The sequence below is a fragment of the Canis lupus genome, chromosome 7 (genome assembly GCF_003254725.2).
Source record: "Canis lupus dingo isolate Sandy chromosome 7, ASM325472v2, whole genome shotgun sequence".
NCBI classification, from domain to species: domain Eukaryota; kingdom Metazoa; phylum Chordata; class Mammalia; order Carnivora; family Canidae; genus Canis; species Canis lupus.
Window position 1 is genome coordinate 30,074,686 of NC_064249.1, and position 19,331 is coordinate 30,094,016.

At 44.6% G+C, this 19,331-nt stretch overlaps 2 protein-coding genes across 19 annotated transcripts in view; one reads left to right on the forward strand and one right to left on the reverse strand.

Annotated features, from left to right (window-relative positions):
• The window catches only part of GPR161 (G protein-coupled receptor 161), a 58,414-nt gene extending 43,981 nt beyond the window's left edge, over positions 1-14,433 (forward strand). For all 6 annotated transcript variants that reach the window (XM_035719379.2, XM_049112352.1, XM_025430465.3 and 3 more), the window contains one exon: positions 1,472-14,433. In XM_035719379.2, coding sequence (XP_035575272.1) covers positions 1,472-1,737 — 266 coding nt within the window. In that variant the 3' untranslated portion in view covers positions 1,738-14,433. The remainder of the gene's footprint in view (positions 1-1,471) is intronic.
• Positions 8,916-19,331, reverse strand: part of DCAF6 (DDB1 and CUL4 associated factor 6) — a 131,154-nt gene continuing 120,738 nt past the window's right edge. For all 13 annotated transcript variants that reach the window (XM_049112350.1, XM_035719373.2, XM_025430457.3 and 10 more), the window contains 5 exons: positions 18,635-18,773; positions 16,736-16,892; positions 16,021-16,109; positions 13,863-13,968; positions 8,916-9,380 (listed from right to left, as the gene is read on the reverse strand). In XM_049112350.1, coding sequence (XP_048968307.1) covers positions 9,316-9,380; positions 13,863-13,968; positions 16,021-16,109; positions 16,736-16,892; positions 18,635-18,773 — 556 coding nt within the window. In that variant the 3' untranslated portion in view covers positions 8,916-9,315. The remainder of the gene's footprint in view (positions 9,381-13,862; positions 13,969-16,020; positions 16,110-16,735; positions 16,893-18,634; positions 18,774-19,331) is intronic.

A 19,331-nucleotide genomic window follows, 5' to 3' on the forward strand; every position in this document is an offset into this window, starting at 1 on the left:
CCCCTGTGCGCCCTGGCACGCACGCGCACGGACGCACGGACACGCACATGCGCACGTGCGCGCCCACGGCCCGCATCCTGGTTCCCGCCCCCTCCTTCGGGGAGCCGCTGGCGTAGGCAGCCGGGCCTGGGGCGTCCCTCGCTTCTCGGCCTCGGGGGTGCGGGGTGCGGCGCGGGCGGACCGCCCTGAGCCGCCGCCTCCGCGGAGAAGGGCAGCTGCGGCCCCAGGCCCCACCGTGTCCCCCGTCGGCGGAGGCGGAGGCCGCCGCCCCGCCCCGCCCCGGAGTCGGTGAGGGCGCGAGTTCCGAGAGGGAAGGGGCTCTGCTGCGGCGCCCACGCTTTTGTCCCCCGCCTGACTCGAATCCAGCCCCAGCACCTTGTCGCCTCTGAAATGTAGGGTCTGGTTTCCCGTGCGGACGTGCTGTGAGAAGAGTGACGGGACCGTCCAGAGCGCCCACAGTGCCCCTTGTCCTCCGAATGCCAGCCCGCGAGGACAGCCGCAGGCCCGGCTGGGTGCGGTTGTGGCGGAGTCTGGGGCTCGGGTCCTGACCCTGGCGGTAGACGGGGGCCCGTCAGACGGACAAGGTGGACCCAGGACAGGGTGCGGCCTGCAGCCTCGTGGGCTTTCTAATACCTTTGCCCCAGAAGTGGATGAATCTGTCGCGGGTCCGTCCGTCCACACAGGCCAGTCTGGCCCCTTCCGGCCGGCTCAGCGGGGCTGGCAGCTCTGAGGGCACCGGTCAGACCACAGGTGACGGGGCAGGGGGCGGCCACGTGGCCCTCCTCCACTCTCCCTGCACCCGTGTGTGGCTGCAGACTCCCTGAAATGGGGTGAAGGATGGCGTGTTCCTCACGTGGGGCAGAAGTTGTCCCCTCTCCAGAAAATGTGAGGGGTAGGGGATAAGCTGTCGCCCCAAAATGTCAGGGGAAAGATGGGTAGCGAGGGCAATAGTAATAATAAGCAGTGGGTGTGAGGGTGAAATGAAGACTGAGCTCTTTTTCTCTCCACCTGAGTTGTGAGGGGTCGTCATCCTGGGTGGGGCCTCAGGAGAGGCAGCATTCAGGTTTGTGCAAGTTTGCAGTCATAGACGTTATATGGTTCTACATAGTTGAAATACCAGAGAATTCTTCCAAAGATGGTGGCATTTTTAGTATCATTACTAGGAAGTATTTATCAAGGCTTTCTTACGGGCCGGGCCTAGACATCTCAGAAAGCATTAATGATCATGGTTCTGCAACCCTAGGAAGAGGTGTACTGTGACCTCCTCTCTGCAGATGAGGAAGCAGGTAAGTTTCATGCTCCCTACGTAGTATGTGGGAAGCCAAAGATTTGAGTCTAGGGAATTTGGCCACAAAACCCACACCGTCAGTTTGCATCCTGCCCCTCCCCAAGCGGTGAAGCATCCTCAGGCATATCCCCCTCGGTTACCAGTCCCAGCTCTCGGCCAACCTTCTTTATGCTTCTCTCACAGATGCTGCCAGGAACCCTATTCTTCACGTGAAAGCTGAAGTGCATGAGTCCTTGGACAGTTATGCAGCCAGCTTGGCCAAAGTCATAGAGGCCGAAGCCAAAATCAACCTGTTTGGGGAGGAGGCTCTTCCCGGGGTCCTGGCCACAGCACGGACTGTCCCAGGGGCTGGCTTTGGGGGACGCCGAGGCAGCAGGACTCTAGCGAGCCAGAGGTTGCAGCTGCAGAGCATCGAGGAAGGGAACATTTTAGCTGCAGAACAGAGATGAAGGCCTCAGGGTGGACTGTCCCACAGAGGGGCGTCCGGGAAAGGAACAACATCTAGGGTGTAGCCACCAGAAAAAACACCAGAAAAAAACAAGTGTCTTGTGAGACCACACGTGTGCTCCTTGTGGGTCCTGGCAACGGGACCAGAGGCATCTAAGGCACAGAGGCAAGCAGATGAAGGCGTGGCCATGACATTTTGGAAGTGAGGCATAGAAGGGGGACCCTGGCTTGGGAGGAAACCACCCTGTGGGTTACTTCCTCTTCCTTCATGACCTAGAAGTCCAGCCGAGCACTGTCCCAGAGGTCTCAGCAGGTAAGCACTTCCCTGTGCACTTTGGAGGACAGAACTTCCTAACGAAGCATGATCATCCCTTGGGCTTCTGCATGGTTGATGCAGGCCACGTGGGGTCATCAGTTCTACACTGAATGGTCCCCAGAGGAGAGCCTGGAAGCAGAGCCCCTCAGATGGAGTTCCCAACATCTCTATCCTGCTTATGACCTCAAAATCAGCAGAGTCACTTGCCGGTGCTGGCCACTATCAGGCCAGACAGCTGCTGTCAATGAGGATGGGGCCACCTTGCCCACCTCCCTATTGACTGATTCTCCAGTATTTCAAAAGAAGGGAGCAACCACTATAAAAGACACAAGAAAGGAGCAAGTGCTAGATATTTCATTTCCAGAATTAAAAAGATAATCCCTTTGGTTAGTACACAGCACAATCTTCCCAAGCCTGACTGGGGCTGTGGTGCCCAGCACAGCTGGGAAACAGGCTGTTCTTCATGTAAGGAAACCTCATCTGCTAGATTGTTTGTGGTATTTGACCAGTCAGAGTGGCTGGCTTCCAGGTACACTGGCAGCAATCCCACTGCGGGCAACAGCGGCTGATTCCCCAGCCCCAGGCAGTGTGAGACAGGATGAAACAGAAAGGACGCTGGACTTGTGCTCTTGACCCAGTTCCTCTGCTTCCACTCTTCGGGACTTCCAGTCACCTCTCAAAGCCATCCAGAAAGTGGGATAATGGGGTGGGAAGTTGGAGAAAATGACCTCCGAGATAATTTCCAGCTGTCATCTTCAATGTCAGAGTCTGTAGGTGAGAGAGGTGGGGGGAAGTGGACCCTTGGACCAACACCAGCACAGCTTTTGAGATGGTTTCTGACGGGCAAATGCAGCCCTGTGGGTACAGAGTGTGAACTCAGCCGTCCTGTGTCTAGCAGGGTCCTGACAGAAGGCTGACCTCCCAGAACCAGAAGTGAAGGAAGAGGTGGAAGTAGAGCTGCAGGAATGTGATTTGTACGGTTAGAACTTGCTCGTCTCCCATTTGAGTTGGGACGGCAGTTGATGGGTGGCCTGGCAGTAGTGCAGTGGTGACCTGGGAAGTCAGGGAATCCCTCGCATCTGCCCTTCCTGGAAAATAAGCTAAGCGCAAAACATTCCCCGCCTTTGGAATTCTAGGTGGCCAGAAGAAGGCAGATTCTGGGGAGATCCAGCTGCATCTGCTCCAAGGCAGCTTACTCCAGACAGTACATTCCCTCTGTGGTGGTTTCTTTGGGGCCTACCTGGCTCCTGGTGACCAGTCGTGGCAGCCAGTGACCAGCTGCTTACTAAAGCCTTTTCACTCGTCCTGGGGCTTGCTGCCTTTGTGTTGACTGAGGCCATCAGCAGTGCTCCCAGGTCAGCTGGGTGCCGGGCACTGGTCTGGGTTCTGGAGAGGGCGGGGAGGAGCAGGTGGCTTTTCCAGAGGAGCAGAGAGCAGTTGCACCTGTGGGCTCTGCCTATACGTGCAGGTCAGACGGATTCCGCTACCACTACTGGGAGGCATTCCTAAGTCTGCGGGCATTTTATGTTTTCTATGTGTATGTATTTTTTTCCTATACTCGTCTAGTAAAGGGGCCATATTCCTCATCAACTGATGTGCACAGAGATCTTCAACTCCAGGCTGGACTAACCTGGGATGGCTTGTCCATTAGGCTTTTGTGAGAGCGGCACATTGGCTGGTGTCTGGGGAGAGTCCTGAAACCTCAAGGCCCCAGTGGCAGATCCCAGACTAGCTAGATCCCAGGGTTTCATCCTAGCCTATCTAGAAATGTCGCAGAAGGACTCACTGCCTTTCTCTTTTTCCTTTTGGCACTGCCAGACATGGCACGCCCACTAGGTGCAGAGCAAAGCGCTTCACTCAACACAATGTAGGGAGAGGCCTGGCTGGTAGTGATGCCAGTAAAGAGCAGTCAGGTAATGCTTATTCAATACGTCCACCAGGGGGAGGTGAACATTTCCAGGTGGGGCACTTAGGTGGGGGACCATGTGAGCCAAGCCTGGGAGGATGTTTGGTAGCTAGAGCCATATTTTGTGCATTCAGGAATTCAAATCTGCCTTGATTCCGGCCTGAGAGCCAGAGCAAGTGGGGCGGGAGGAGCAGGGCAAGGAGGAGAGGAAAGGGAGAGAATCCCCACACGTTCTCGCGTTCCCGAGAGCCTCTTTGGGGACCCCTGCCCTCAGTGCAGAAGGTCAAAACCCCAACTGCCCCCCCTCAGCCTGGGCCTGTTGGCTTTATACTGCTGTGCAGGGCGGGGGTGGGGTGGGGACACTTGGCCACGTGGTCGCTGAAAAACCTCAGTCGTGCGTGTCCCAGTTTTAACAGAACCACATTTTGGGCTGTTGCCCATTTCTGCCCCTATCCCTGAAACTGCCACTTGATGGGCCCCCTGCTGTGCTCCGGGTACCAAGCTACCCGGCACAGCGCCGCTGCGCGCCCGGCGGGAGGCACGGAGTCCTCGCCTTCGGGGCCCGCGACGCTAGGTGGCAGCAGTGCGGCTGCGGCGCCGCGGAGGCCGTGCGCCCCGCACCCCGAAGCCTTCCTGGCGGCGGCGGCGGCGGCGGGCGGCTCTCTTCCGCGGGACCCGCGGGGCGCAGCCCCCAGATGGGTGCTGGGGACGTGGGGCGGCCGTTCGGACGGGAACGGGCTTTGACATGGAGACCTTAGGAGCGCGTTCAGCCCTGGCGACGGAGCGCTTCTCCGTTCGAGGGCTTGCTCGTGGGGGACTGGGCTCTGGACGGGCCCCAGGGCCTGCCCGCGGCCGGTGGTCAGCCTGGAGCCCCACTGCCTCTCGTCCACGGAGCCGGGGAGGGTGACGTGGCTCCGAAGGGCCGAGGGGGTCCGGCAGGCTCGGAGTTCCGTCCGGCGCTGCCGCTGAGGGAGCCGGGCAGCCTTGGGTCCCTGTCCTTATCGCTACAATAGGGGGTGTAACTTAGTCCTCTGTGGGGACGCGGGATGCAGGTGGGCCTCTTCCTAGGGGACCCTCCGGACCCGAGCGTCCCGCACGGCACCTGTGTGTGGCTGGAGCTGGGCCACCGCCTTTTCCCAGTATCGGTGGGCGGGGGCGGTGGACTGGTCTCCCAGGCATCTCCAGGACACGAAGGGGAAGATCTTGAGGAGACCACTGTTAGGTAGACAGGAGGTGCTGAGGGTTGTGGCCCTGGGGATGGCCCCGTTTGCTGCATACACAGCATAAGCAGATCTTCTGGGAAGGGGGGTGTGGGGAGGCAATAGAGGGAGGAATGTGTGAAGTAGCAAAAATGAACTTTTCGGTTAATGGCATTCAAAAATGATGGACCTCCAGGGCCTGCTGTAGAGTCCCAGACCAGGGCACGAACTCAGCCTTGACCTCCCTTACAGCTCCTGAGATGTGACCTGGGTGCTAAGTACACCTGTGTCCCCCTCTGACAGTGACTGCTTGGCAGCGGGTCTTGGGCTCACAGAATCTTTGATCCTCCAAGCCCCTGAGGCAAGAGGCCACACAGGAGTCCATGCTGGTACCCACAGCATATGCAGAACCCAGATGAATCCCATGGGAGACAGAAGGGACATTACAATTTCCACCCTAAAGCAAAGTGGCTGTCATATGTGACTGTAGGAGGGGACAGAGCCTGACCACCCTCTGGGATGGGGAGAGGGGACACACAAAATCCAGGGAGGCCTAGGGAATGTCTGATACCCCCACCCCAAGTACATTAAGCCAGAGTCTGGGTCAAATGTCAGATGTTTGGCCATGTGACTGAGAAGGAGGTGGAGGAGGGATACTAAAAGTCGTCATTAGGCCAGCTGAGCTTAGTAGGTGGGTAGAAACTAAACCAGAGAGCTTGGGAGCCTGAAATACTGGCTTGCGAGACCTCAAAAAACTGCAACCCAAGAAAAGTGATTGGATGTATTTGGAAGATTTCAAAGCACAAACTCAAATCTGCATGAGATTACCAAAAGCACGGTTTTGCTCAGTGTTATTTTTAGGAGAACATAATACACAAAGCTGTGTTCATTTCCCTCAGAGATTTTTCCTGAATAGTATTGGTATTAATAGCTTAGGAATGAGAAGCCATTTCTGGTTTTGTTTTTCACCCCACCATCTTTGAAATATCCGGAGTCACAGGCAAGTTAGCATGTCCCAGATGAAAAGGCAGTCCCCAGTCCCGCACTCCCACAGAGGTGACCCGGGGAATGGAATGTGCCACCTCCCAGGGAAGTTGCAGCCTCACAGCCTCTGAGTGCAGTGGGAAGAGCCTGTCTGCCAGGAAACAGGTCACTCTGCGATGTGGATGTGCTGAGAGAGCCCTGTGCTGGATGCAGAAGTTGTCAAAAACCTTGAAAGCAAAACAAAAGCAAGCTAATCCTGAAATATATTCCACTTGAAGTTTTTGGACAATTTTTTTTAAAAGAAGAAAAATGTTTAGGATAATTATAAATCACAGTATTTATAAACGATTAAAAGTATATTTAGAATAGTTTTATTTACCTGATTATCTGTTTGGTACCTGTATAGCTGTATTGTGGATTTGGACTTGTACTCCCTGGTGTCTGCCCTTTCCCCCACTGTGCACAGACACATCCTTGGTGCAGCCTCCCTTCCCAAGGGCTGAAGAGAGGAAGGCAAGGAGGAAGGAGCTCACTGCTATAGAATTGGGAGGTGGCAGTGTCCACACCACTCACCTCAGTACATCCATCCATATGCGGTTCATAAATTCTTCCAAGACAATTAGATTCAGAAAGTACTGACTTCCCCACATGACCCAGAAATACAGAACACTTAATTTTTTAAAGATTTTGAAAGAGAGGAAAGATAGTAAGAGAGCACAAGCAGGGGGGAGGGAGAAGCAGACTCCCCATTTAGCAGGAAGCCTGATGCAGGGCTCAATCCCAGGACCCCAGGATAATGACCTGAGTCAAAGGCAGACATTTAACAACTCAGGCACCCAGGCACACTCTTTGTAAAAGATTTTTATTTTCATGTAATATCTACACCTAACGTGGGGCTGGAACTCACAACCTTAAGATCAACCTTAAGATGCTCTACCAATTGAGCCAGCCAGGTGCCTCCTAATCCAAGGCTTTTAAAGGAGGCTTAATGGGGGTGTGTGGGAGGGGGCACCTGGATGGCCATCAGTTAAGCATCTGTCTTCAGCTTAAGTCATGATCTCCAGGGTTCTGCTCAGCGGGAGTCTGCTTCTCTCTCCTCATGCTCTCAAATAAAATCTTAAAAAAGGCTTAATGAATAGCAACCCACTCTCTAGAGGTTTGTCCCGTAACCAGAGGCAAAGGGTGGGTGACAGATTGCGCCTGAGACTTAGCAACCCCCAGGCACAAGACCTACCACCTTAACCTGACCACCTCACCTGCCACTACTGAGATCACAGTCCTTAGTCCCAGATGCAGGTGAGCCCCAGGGTCCAGCTGTCTGGCTGGGGTCTCCCTAACATAGGGAGTCATGAGGTGTCAACTCTGCCTATATGTTTTCTTTTTGCTGCCTCCTTGACTGCTTGTTGGGCCTGCCCTGCTCCTTTGTAATACACAGTACCCAAACTGCACAATTAACAGCAGGGGACCTAAGTCCTTTGACAAATATCACTTATTTTTTTTCAGTAAGTTTTAAGGTTCCCAGCAAAACTGAGCAGAAAGTTCAAAATTTGCATATGCCCCTCTGTCCAGCCCCCAGGACTATGAACATATCCTGTGCCAGAGTGGACATACATTTTCATTTTCTTCTGTGCTCTTCTGGTCAAAGAGCTGCTACTCCTTGACCCCGCTGAGCTCTCCAGTAGCCTCTGCCCCACCAGCCTTCCAGCACCTCTCTACAGCAAATCCCTGTTTTATTACAGTGCGAGGAATGATGTCATGTGTGCTTCTAGTGGTCAGTTCAGTTGTTCTGTAAAGACCTTCAAACTCCATGGCTTCATGTGGTCCTAACAGCCCCTAGGACACAGGTGGTACAAATAAGATTGTCATTTTAGATCAGAGGAAACAAACCCAGAGTTGTCACATGGCTTAAGCAGGTCATACAACTAATTGGTAACCAAAAACTAAGACCCTTGTACTTTCCAGAAATCATGCAGTTGCCCTATTTGGCTAAAGTTCTAATTCCTTTTCCCTTTGACCATTTACCACATTTCCTAATGTGCAAACACATGTGCCCTGTCTGGGGTGAGAGTCAGATGCTAAATTCCAATGGAAGTTACTGAGTTGGAAGAGTTATTTTTTCTTAACCCAAAAAGCCAGTCTGTCTTCTCTTAGTAGCTGGTGTACCTGGGCTTGCAGCCATCTTGTGGGAAGGGGCAATGCCTGGTCCCCATGCAGGAATGGGAAGCTTTGCCTGACTACACCTGTGAAGTCCATTCATGGCCTCGCTGGAAAAGAGCACACCAGTTTGGAAGAGGGGAGGGAGGCTGACAGCAGGGTTAAATCTCCAGGAGCATTTTCAGCTCACAAGATATAGCCTGGGTGGAGACAGCCTAAAATGGGTGGAGTTAGACACTACAGTAAAGGAAGATGCGGAATTCTAAGACTGGAGGATCAACAGCTTTCTGGAAAGCAGAAGACCAGAAGCCAGAGCTTTCAGATCTATCATGGGAGCGATCCACTGGATTGCCATTGGAAGCCTAGCTACTGTACTGGGAGCCTAGCTTCTGTACTCGGTACAGAGGTACCATTTATCCCGAAAAGATGATGACTGGAAGTAAAGATAACGTGCTTCAAAAGGAGAAATAATAAAAGCTCCTCTATGTGATTCCATCATATAGAAGCCAGAACAGAAAAGGTTATCAACTCTAGAATAGAGAAAAAGTCTCATGTTACAGAAAAGACTGGAAAACGTGGGTCAAGGTAGTAAGGCATGAAATAAAAGTCAAATTCATGATATTTAAAACAACCAACTTCTTTAATTAGAAAGCAACAAACATGCAAATGGCAAGTGTAGAAATTTATTTGAACCAATATTTTCACTATAATGAAAATTACTCTTCCACATTGATCCAAGCTCTCATATCTGAAGGTTAGGGAAAATATTGCACTTTGCATTTTCTAGCACTCCTCATACATGGCAAAAGTTTTTAAAACATTTTGCTAGTTTTGTTTTACACACTCTCCCAAATTCATGCACACAATCATTCCAAACCAATGTTATTAGGTTATCCCAAAAAAAGGGAAAAACTCCAAAACACCATAACCTTAAAATTGCACTAAAGCTCTGTAAAGAAAAAATATAATAAATGTCTTATACAAATTTCAGAACATCTAAGTGCTTGCCAATAAGAGTTGGTTATTCCTCATCCTCATTTTCATTCTCCTGACCAGAGCCTTCTGATCTGTCACCCTCCAACCGGTCTGGAAAACATAATATGAAACCCACAAAAAGAAATGCTTTTAGTATTATAATTAAAATAATTTTCAGTACCTTTTATTTAAAACTGATTAAAATGTATACAGTTCAACACATCATCATGTAAAAATCAGTTCACTTCTGTGTGTAGGTATTTTTTGTGGCTAGAAGCAAACAGAATAAAGGAAACAGCACTATAACTTTGAATATGCATGTAATTCTAAACATATAACAATTAAAAAGAAAAACCCTAAGATCTTGATGTATTACAGTTCACCACCATGGACTTGGGAGTCTGGGAGACTAAGGAGGTGTATCATGCCACCAAACAGGGAGGCTGTGGGGGAACCCAGGGACCATTCTTGAGAATCTGTGTATTTCTGTTTATAAAACGATTTTTTAACTTCTATCTGCCATGTTCCAGGCGTCGTCGTGTAAGGATACAATAGTGGCCAAAACATACATGTAGTCTCTCCCTCAAGGAGCTTATCTAGATTAACTACCCAAATGAATATATAAACTAGTGAGTGAACACGGCATTGTTCTCTCAAGCTTTCACGATATATTTGTCGTTCTCTGCTTGAGACATTCCCCCAGTTGTTCCACTATAAATGTTCTGCTTACTCATCTCAATGCAACTATTATCCCCTTTGTGAAAGGTTTCCTGGACTTTTTCAAACATCCGACTCGCAGAATGATGAACTCCCTCCTCTACATTCCAAACTCTGTGTTTACTGTATAACGATGATCCTAATTGCAGGGATGGTTTGTTTGCATGTCTTCTTATAGACCAGACTTCAAGGGCTTTTTGAGCTCCTGGGAGGGTAGGAGTTTGTTTGTTTGTTTGTTTTTATCTTACATTCTCAAAGCCTAGTACAGGATGTTCAATGATAGTTTGTAGAATAAACAGAACGAAAGCCTTACTAAGATATGTTACCTTAGGGTATGTAAAGAAGGCAACAGTATGAAACCAGTACCACTATTAGGATGGAGCCCATTCTGCCACAGAAGCAGTTCCCCATGGTAATGTGGAAATAAGACTGAATCCTGAAATTTTATTACCTAGAGCAGCTTAAACTCTCCCACTGGATCCCAAGTCAGTAAGACCAAGAGCAGTATACAGAAGGGACTGTATCTTTACCATCCAACTGAACTAGATTAGTAAGTCCCCTCCGTGCTGACTCCATTTCAAAGCCAAACGAATCAGATAATGTATGTGTATATGCTTTACAACCTGAATTATACAAATTTTAGCTATTATTACACAGTAAGTGTTCAATACACATGTGCAAAATAAGTGAACAAAAACAAGATTTGGATAGACCTTCATATATATCACTGAGGACTCTGCACGCGGTGGAAGAATTGCTGATCACTTAAGGGCTACCTAACGAATGTCAGTATAAAGAGATTACAGTCTTTTTGTGTGACAGACTTCCATTAGAGAAGAAAACATGAAGCTGCTATCAGCTGAAGTAGATTACGGTGAAAGGGATCCTGGATGACTGACCACATTCAACACACCTATTCCTGTCACATGGGAAGCAGGAGGAGGCGGTGTCAGACTACTTCCGAGCATGTAGGCTCTTACCCACATTCTTTTGTCACATTATTAATGAAGATGGGGAAATGGGGGGTTAACAAGAACGGTCTCAGCCTTTATCCGGGAGTGTAGACGTGAGAATTCTGCCAAGTCCAGAGCAAGCCTTGAAGAGACCCGTGAGGCCCAGAGTGTCGAGTATAGGTCAGTGAATAACTGACAGTGGCTTCTAGAATGAGGAAGAGGGCAGAATAATTGTTCTTTTCTCAAACCCCTCTCAAACAACCGCTGTAGAGTCCTCTCTCAGAACATAAACCCAGTTTCTAAGAATCAATTAGGTGAAATCTTTTGTTCCTGAAACTGTACCTCTGAGGCAGGAAGACTACAAAGCAGCTCAGACCAAGCAGGTCTAAGACACACAATTCTTTTAAATCAAAACTAAAAATAAGAGTCGCTTCAACATCAGGAGACTCACCTCCAAACTCCCCTCCATGGGTCCTACCTGACTACTTAAACCAGGCAATTACCAGAAAAGGGCAATAGGTAGCCATGCCCCTTCATCTGCTCTGGGTCTGTGGCAGAGGCCCTATCCTCTGCTGTCCTCCCCCCGCTCCCTGGTGGCGGATTCAACAAGCTTCCAGTGCCCTTGTTCTGCCTCAAGTGGATCCTTTCACCTAATCTGCTTCATCCCACATTTGGAGGCCCCCACCCAACTGAGAGAGATACCACAATAAGACACCACAGTCTTTAGTGAAGTATTCATGGCATGACTTTGGTTGGTTTTTTGAAAATGCAGAAGCTCAAGCCCTATTCAGATAAAATGAGTAAGAATCTAAAGGAGCTAGGATCCAACTATTTGTAGTTTAAGAAGCCCAACAGAGAATCTATAGTACAGCCTTCATTAAAAATCACAGCTCCACCAGGAAGGCACTGCCCTGAATCTATTCTCTGGACTTCCCAAGAAGCCTTGAGGAGTAACAGAGGCTAGCCTGCACTTACATGACCACAGTCTGTTACTAACTCTCCTTGAATATGCACACATGATCTACTTGGAAAACTGGAGACCAGGAGGGAAGGAGAGGAAGGGGGAACATGTGACTCATCAAATAACTAGATATTTTCAAGATTAAAGCAACTTGAATACCTTTTTCTCTCCAGTCTTTTAAATAAGAGAAGCAAGAGAGAGAGTTGACTAAACCAATTAGAAATTCTCTTTTTGGTTGACAGCAACAAGGACTGGAAGGAAGGGAATCTTCATGCTATAAGACATCTTATCTCATACTAAAATTGAAGGAGAAGGGTAGTACCTGTTAGCTAACAAACCACTGGCTCATCAGCAGCTGCATAAAACAGATTCTGCACGAATCAGAAGAATGGTTTTCTACAGAAACTCAGGGAGAGCCATTCACCAGATAAGCTCTTTACAAAAACAAGTGAGTTTTAGGAATCCTAATCAGCAAATGTTTTTGTTTTACAAAATGCTGCCTCCTCAAATCTGAAATCTAAATGGATGAATTTTAAGAATTACTCACTGTTACTCAAGAAAATGGATCAAAAATGTTACAGTGATTAATGATATAGGAACCCAAAAGCTACTGCAAAAGTATTTTGGACTACTAACATTTTCTGTTTCTATTCCATGTTTATTTTGAAACTTTCATTCTTTCCTGGTAGTAGTTAATATTTACAATTTACAAATTTACAATTACAATTTGAATATTTCCTCTCCATCTCATATGGGCTTCTTTTAATTCTTCAGATGTGCTCCATACTCTCCTCCAGGACTTTGAAAATTGCTACCTACCCTTTCCTTTCCCCGGTATACTCTCTCTCCATTCCCCACTCTCTCTGAGAAAGTGGTAATTAATCCACTGCTTACAGAGACCTGAAGGATAAGTAGAAGTTATCCTAACAAAGAGTGAGGATGGGTGGGGACAGCATAGTGTTAAAGATCCTGAGGTAGAAAAGAGCTTGACATGCCCCCAAATTCAAAGAGGGCCAGAGTGGATGGATTGGAAAGAGTAGAGAATGCTGTGAGAGAGCCTGAGGAGCAGTTTGAGCTCAGATCACCCAGAGGGCTGCATGTCATATTTGTGAACTGAATGTATTCCTGCAAGTGAATTTTCCAAGGTCAAACGGTGGTAAGGGCCTGGAAGCCAATTTCACATTAAGGCTTTACCATTCATCAGTAGTGTGACCTGGGGCTAGTTCTTTTGTAATAATTGACGCTGTAAACGTTTGGAGCTAATTAGGAAAAAATTTGTGAAATAAGTAGTATGATGCCTAATACATTATAGGTACTCCAGAAATGGTTGTTGTTATTAAATAACAGATACTACCCAGCATATGAAGAAATTTCATTTATGAAATCGTGAAGAACAATGCTCCTGTTTGATAAATGTATTTTGTTTATAATGGATACTGGATCTTTTCTATCATTACAAACAGATTATTCACTTCCTTCTTGAATATTACTTGTAATATATATATATTTTGTGTTCCTCTGGCACTCAAACTCACAGTATATCATTGAAAACAAAAACCTATTTAAAAAGCTTACTGAAATTATGTGTTGCAACCCTTACAGTAGCATGTTACATCTGTTTTTTTCTGGGCTAGGGTTAATTTTGACCACATCTACCACTAAAAGGTATTTACTATAACATATTTTAAGGTTTATGGTATGATACTCCCCTCTGAGAAGAGAAGCACAGATGATAAAAGTTTTCAAGTGACTTTGTTTTTTGCATTCTGACACTTTTTGGTACATTTGGTTCATGAGGAAATAAGTTACTGTACTAAGATCAAGAGTTCACAGAACTCCTAGCTCAGAAGTTACACTGTTTCATTTTGTGGTTAAAAGAAAATTATATAAATCGCTTTAAAGCAGATCTTAAATAATGACATGATATAACAGTGGTGCTAATAATACACTGACAGTTCTTACCAGCTCGGATATGATTCAGCGAAGCCAACATCCTCAACATGAAAGAGGCTGGCACCGTGATGGTGTTTCTGGTCTCTTCCAGCATGAGTTCGTTTCGAGTTATAACCTATAAGGCAAGTTTAACAACCATGTCAGGAACCATGACATAACTGTAGTTTTTCCTTGAGGATTAGGAGGATTCAGCAGGTCTAAGGAGAAATTACTTCATTCTTTATATGTACTTCATTGTTGATATATATTTCCACCTTAAGGCTACTTGATGCCAGGTAATTACTTGAACTTGCAGTTGAGGGAGTAACATCACAGAACACTAGCTTTCAACTGGCAGAAAGACAAAAGCCAAACTTTAAGGCTACTTAAAACATCAAGAATTCAATTTATTTTTCACTTGAGATTCGTCTCCCAGAGCAGTCTACTTGTGTCTGTCTGCTCCTTTTCCCCTTTGGTAGACCTGATACATTTAGTGACACAGTGGTGGTAAATTATTTCCGCAGGGTCACTCGGATCCTTAGAGAAAATGTTACTTGACTGAGGCAAAGTGATCTTGAAAAATAAACTTTTGGATAAGTTATCAATGGCGTGTCTCTTATGTACCAAGACAGGACTAAATGAATATCCATAAACACTTAGGGATCTAATGTGTAATCAAGGGCAAAGGGGAAAAGAAAAAAGAACAGCAAAGTACATGGCAAAGGAAAAAAAGGAAGGCAGGAAAGGCTAAGAGGAAGACAAAGATGCTAATGTGGCCAATGGCCCCCCAGTGATTTCATACAACATACTTTTAGCCAGGCAGGGCACCCCCAGGCCCTTTACAATCTTGCCCCAAGATGCTGCTCTCTTATCCACTCACCAAATGGCTCACTTACCTTAGACACCTTGGAAACTGCTGATTCTTCATTCTCAGGTCTCCTTAGCTCCCTGTCTGCCTGGTTTCAATTCGCACCTCCTCTGTGAAGACTCCCCCATCCCATCTACCCCATTGACAAGCACATCTACTCCTTTTTTGCAAGGGCTTCCAGACGACTGTGCATGCCTCTGCATTCTGGCTGACTGTTCATATGTCTGTCTTTCCTGCCAGTCCATGAGCTCTGAGGGAAGGTTTATTTTTTAAAATTCAGCACTATGCCTGATATACACCACGTTTATAAATGTCTATTAGAAAGCAGATGTGGGTTGTGCTGTGAACTGTCAACCTAGGTTGACAGTACCGGTTTTCTAACCTACTAATTACATTTTTTAGCAATAGACCCTTACTTTATGTTTTTAAGAGGGTACAGCATCAACTTGAGCTGCACTCACTCACAGTTAGTAGCTGATTAATGCCATGAGCCCTTATTTTCGTAAGAAATCTTATATGAAAGCCCACTAATAAAAACCCTAGCTGAAGTTGGGTAGGAAAAGCCCTGAATTTAGCTTTTGTATCATCCACCTTCTCTCTCCCAACCCCACAAAAAACCTAGAGCTTCACAAACCCAGTTTGAAAACTGCTGGCTTAACAAGAAGCTGAAATTTCAAAATCTTAAAATATAACAATAAAGGAAGAGATTCTCCAATCATTTGTTCTGCCTCTTTTTGGCTGTGATTATGGAGGACAGCCATAGTAAAACTAATTTCCTTAAAACGAGAGGAGATGTTTTTAAAATGATTCTTCATTGCAAAAAGCTCAAAAAACAATCTGTTTTTCTTAAACTATAATATACTTAATCTGGTATTACCAATGATCAATTTTATAATTAGCAAAATAATATTTTGAATTTTACCTGGCTGATATTATAGGTATGTTTTTATCTTAATTTTTCTTTTTCTTAAAATTTCACCTCCTTAATTGAATAAACTTGTTCATGTTACCAAATAATAATAAGGTGCTTTGTATGTTCTTAAGAAAGCATTTCAGGAGGGCAGCCCGGGTGGCTTAGCAGTTTAGCGCCACCTTCAGCCCAGGGCGTGATCCTGGAGACCTGGGATCGAAACCCACATCGGGCTCCCTGCATGGAGCCTGCTTCTCCCTCTGCCTGTGTCTCTGCCTCTCTCTCTCTGTCTCTCATGAATAAATAAATAAAATCTTTAAAAAATGATACCTTTAAAAAAAAAAAAGAAAGAAAGCATTTCAGGAACAAAGTAGCATATGCTCTATAATAAGTGTAAGTAAAAATCTTACTTCATCAGCAAGTTTTCGGTTAAAAATCCTTGACTCTTCTAGTGGTGACCAGATCTTTATGTCATAATCTATGCCAGATGAAGCTAGAACTAGAAATAAAATGTTGCATATTAATATAAAGCAGTAAGACATGCATATGTGTTATACATTATGCATGTATGTGTGTATATGTATGTGCACACACATGTATGTAGTATATGTACAGCAAAACTGAACTGGCATGAAATTGTACTGATATATTTAATTAACTAAGAATATTATTTTGAAGATTTCCTAACAGTTAACCCTAGAACATAATTTTAAGACCATATTTTGAAATCACTTAAATTTCTTTTTTATCCATTGCTCTTTTGAGAAACATGGGCAACATCAAGTGGAAGCCAAGCATAAGCTAAGCTCCTTTGTTTTGGTAAATTAACTCCCACATGTGAAGACTAACCAGGCTTGGAGGTTCAGTTTGGATAAGCAGTGTGCAGAGTTCAGTCAAACCTCTTGCAACTTGTAAAACTTAGAAGAAATATTAGAAAATAAACTCTTTAATCTATTTCCCCATACTTTCTGCCAAAGGGAGGTTATAAGTGTTTTTTGTTTTAAACCCAATGAGAGTTATAACAGACTCTCGTGGCTGCCCTCTAGGATAATTTGCATTATTCTATATTAACAACTAGAATAAAACTGGAGCTGATGTACTGATTTCTATAAGAGGCCATCTTACTTGGGTCAAAAGGATGTGGCTGCAGGCAGTTTACCACATGATTATCAGCTTCCAGAAGCATTAAATGCTCAGCAGTGTGACGATCCCAGATGAAGATATGGCCACAGTCAGAACCACTCATTACAAAATTAGCACCCCAGAAATTGGCTTCTTTTATCTAAGGGTTTAAACAAAGGAAACTATAAGAAAATTCAAATCAAAGTTATTAAAACAAAGATTTATTCTATTCTGCAATTGAAAATATTAATTGGCTTAGAAAATAATAAAAAATAGAAGAGAGTCATCTATTTTAAAATGACAGAGATTTATCAATAAGCATGATGTGACAGTAAGTAATGAAGAGTTTCCCATGAAAATAGAGATTTTGCTCTGTTACTGTTATATTTATAGGGCCTTAAACAGTACTTGGCAACAGTAGGTGCTGAATTAGTAACTGCTAAATGAATGAGATTTCTGGGTTTTGGAAAGTATAATGGAAACTTCTATATATGTTGTTGAACTTTCCAAAAATGGTTCCATTTTAGCTTTATAAGATAATAAAAACAATCATAGAAAAAAATGAATGGCTCCCTTTTACATTTTGCTTTATGCCAAAAGAACAGAAAGTACCAATCTTTTTATTAGCTATTCTCTCACAACTGAGAAGGAAGGATATAAACATATTTACTTTTATGAAGCAATGAGACAAAGGAATAGTATATACTGGAATGGTTAGGAAGACATTTTTCAATGGTGCATTTGAATGAACCATCCAAAATCTTTTTAGTTGAGGATTTTTTTTCAGTCATTTCATCGACAGCTGATACTTTGCTATTTATGCCAACCCAAAGGGGGAGACAGTTTTGCACTATTGTTATATTTACTTAACTTCTTTTCTTTTTTCACTCTTACCCCTAAATATTTTCATCCAAACTTTTAAAAAGCAAAATACAAGAAATGTACATTGATTACTTCTATCAATAATGAGCATTCTGTTTAAATTGTTACCACCACTGCTATCTATGGAGAGAGCTAAGTTATTTCCCCACCCCAAAGTAACCTTTTTTTTTAAGTAAGCTCTGTGCCCAGTGTGTGCTTGAACACAGAGCCCCTAGATCAAGTGTCACATGCTCCACCTCTACCGACTGAGCCAGCCAGGAGTTCCCCCAAAAGTAACTTTTTCTCTTGACTCTGAAGAAAGCAGATTAAAACTGATTCTGTAGATACTTTTGGATGACTCAATGAATATTTGAGAACAACACTTTCTAAGTATGAATGTTTCAGAGTTAATAGTTATGCTAATATCTTGCAAGATGGTCTTAGTAAATAATTAGTATCACACTGGGCATACAGACTTATGGACTGTAAAACTTGAAAAGATGTTAGAGATCATGTGGTCTATTTTTATTTATAAATAAGGACACTAAAGTCTAAAGAGACAAAGTGACTAAAATAAATCTTCACTTATCAATCTTAGGAAGAGTTGCTATAATTAAAGTAATCGGACTACCTTTTACAATGAGCCTGGATTTTATATATATCTAAATCTTTCTCTCCAAATCAACCAGGGTGTTAATATGAGCTAAAAAAAAAAAAAAAAAAAAAAAAAAAAAAATCTACTAGGCAGGTTGACAGCAAGTGTGAGAGACCAAAAAGAAGCAACTGTTACTTGTACCAACTAAAAATTTTAACCTTCTACAACATTTCCTTAGTAGGGTAGAATTTTCTTGTAACAATAATGGTCTTTGGCAACATATTCGAGGACTAAAAGAACCATGTTTGAGTAAAGAGGTAACTGGTAAGGTATAATAATGCTATACTGGAATCACACCAGCAACATATGAAGATCATCAGTATGGAAAAAAAATTTAATATTATGAATCTGCAATTTCTCCAAAGAGTGCCATGAGCATTTGGTACCATTGTCCTGGAGTTGCGATGGCCCTTATAAACCATCTTTACTAGTGGCCTTCTAATGTTCAAAGTATCCAATTCTTCCATTTCTTTCCTTTCTTTTCTCCGCCTGAAGAATTCCTGAATGCGGGCAACAGCAGAGCGTCTATGAATTACATATTAAAAGAAAAAAAACAAAAATAAATTAAAAAAACATTCACAGTCACTACAGAGCCAAAATGAGGAACATTAAAGTACAGTAAAGTCAAGAAAATATTTAAACTAAATATTATCTCAATAAGGCATCCCCAACCAAAGCATAAAAAGGCAGACACAACAGTGAGACTACATCAGACTAGTTGAGTTACTAAAACAAAATATTTTAGTGAAGAGATCACTTAGAAATTTGGTACTGGTTGAGAGAGTAAAGGAAATAGCATGCGGCACACTGGTTTTTAAAGGGCTATTTTATAAAAATGTAATATAGACAAAATTAATATGAAATTTACTACAAACAAAACAAATCCTATTCAGTATCATTTCTCTTCTCCATATGAGGAAATGTAAAGGCATAAAGAGAAACCAAAAGAAATTAAGTGTAACATATAATATCAGTGGGTAAACTTGTTTTGAGATTTAAAGATGTTCCCAGCAAAGAACAGACTAGGCATGAAAAAGAGAACATTATTTTATGTACAGTAAATCAAGAACTTTCAAATAGATT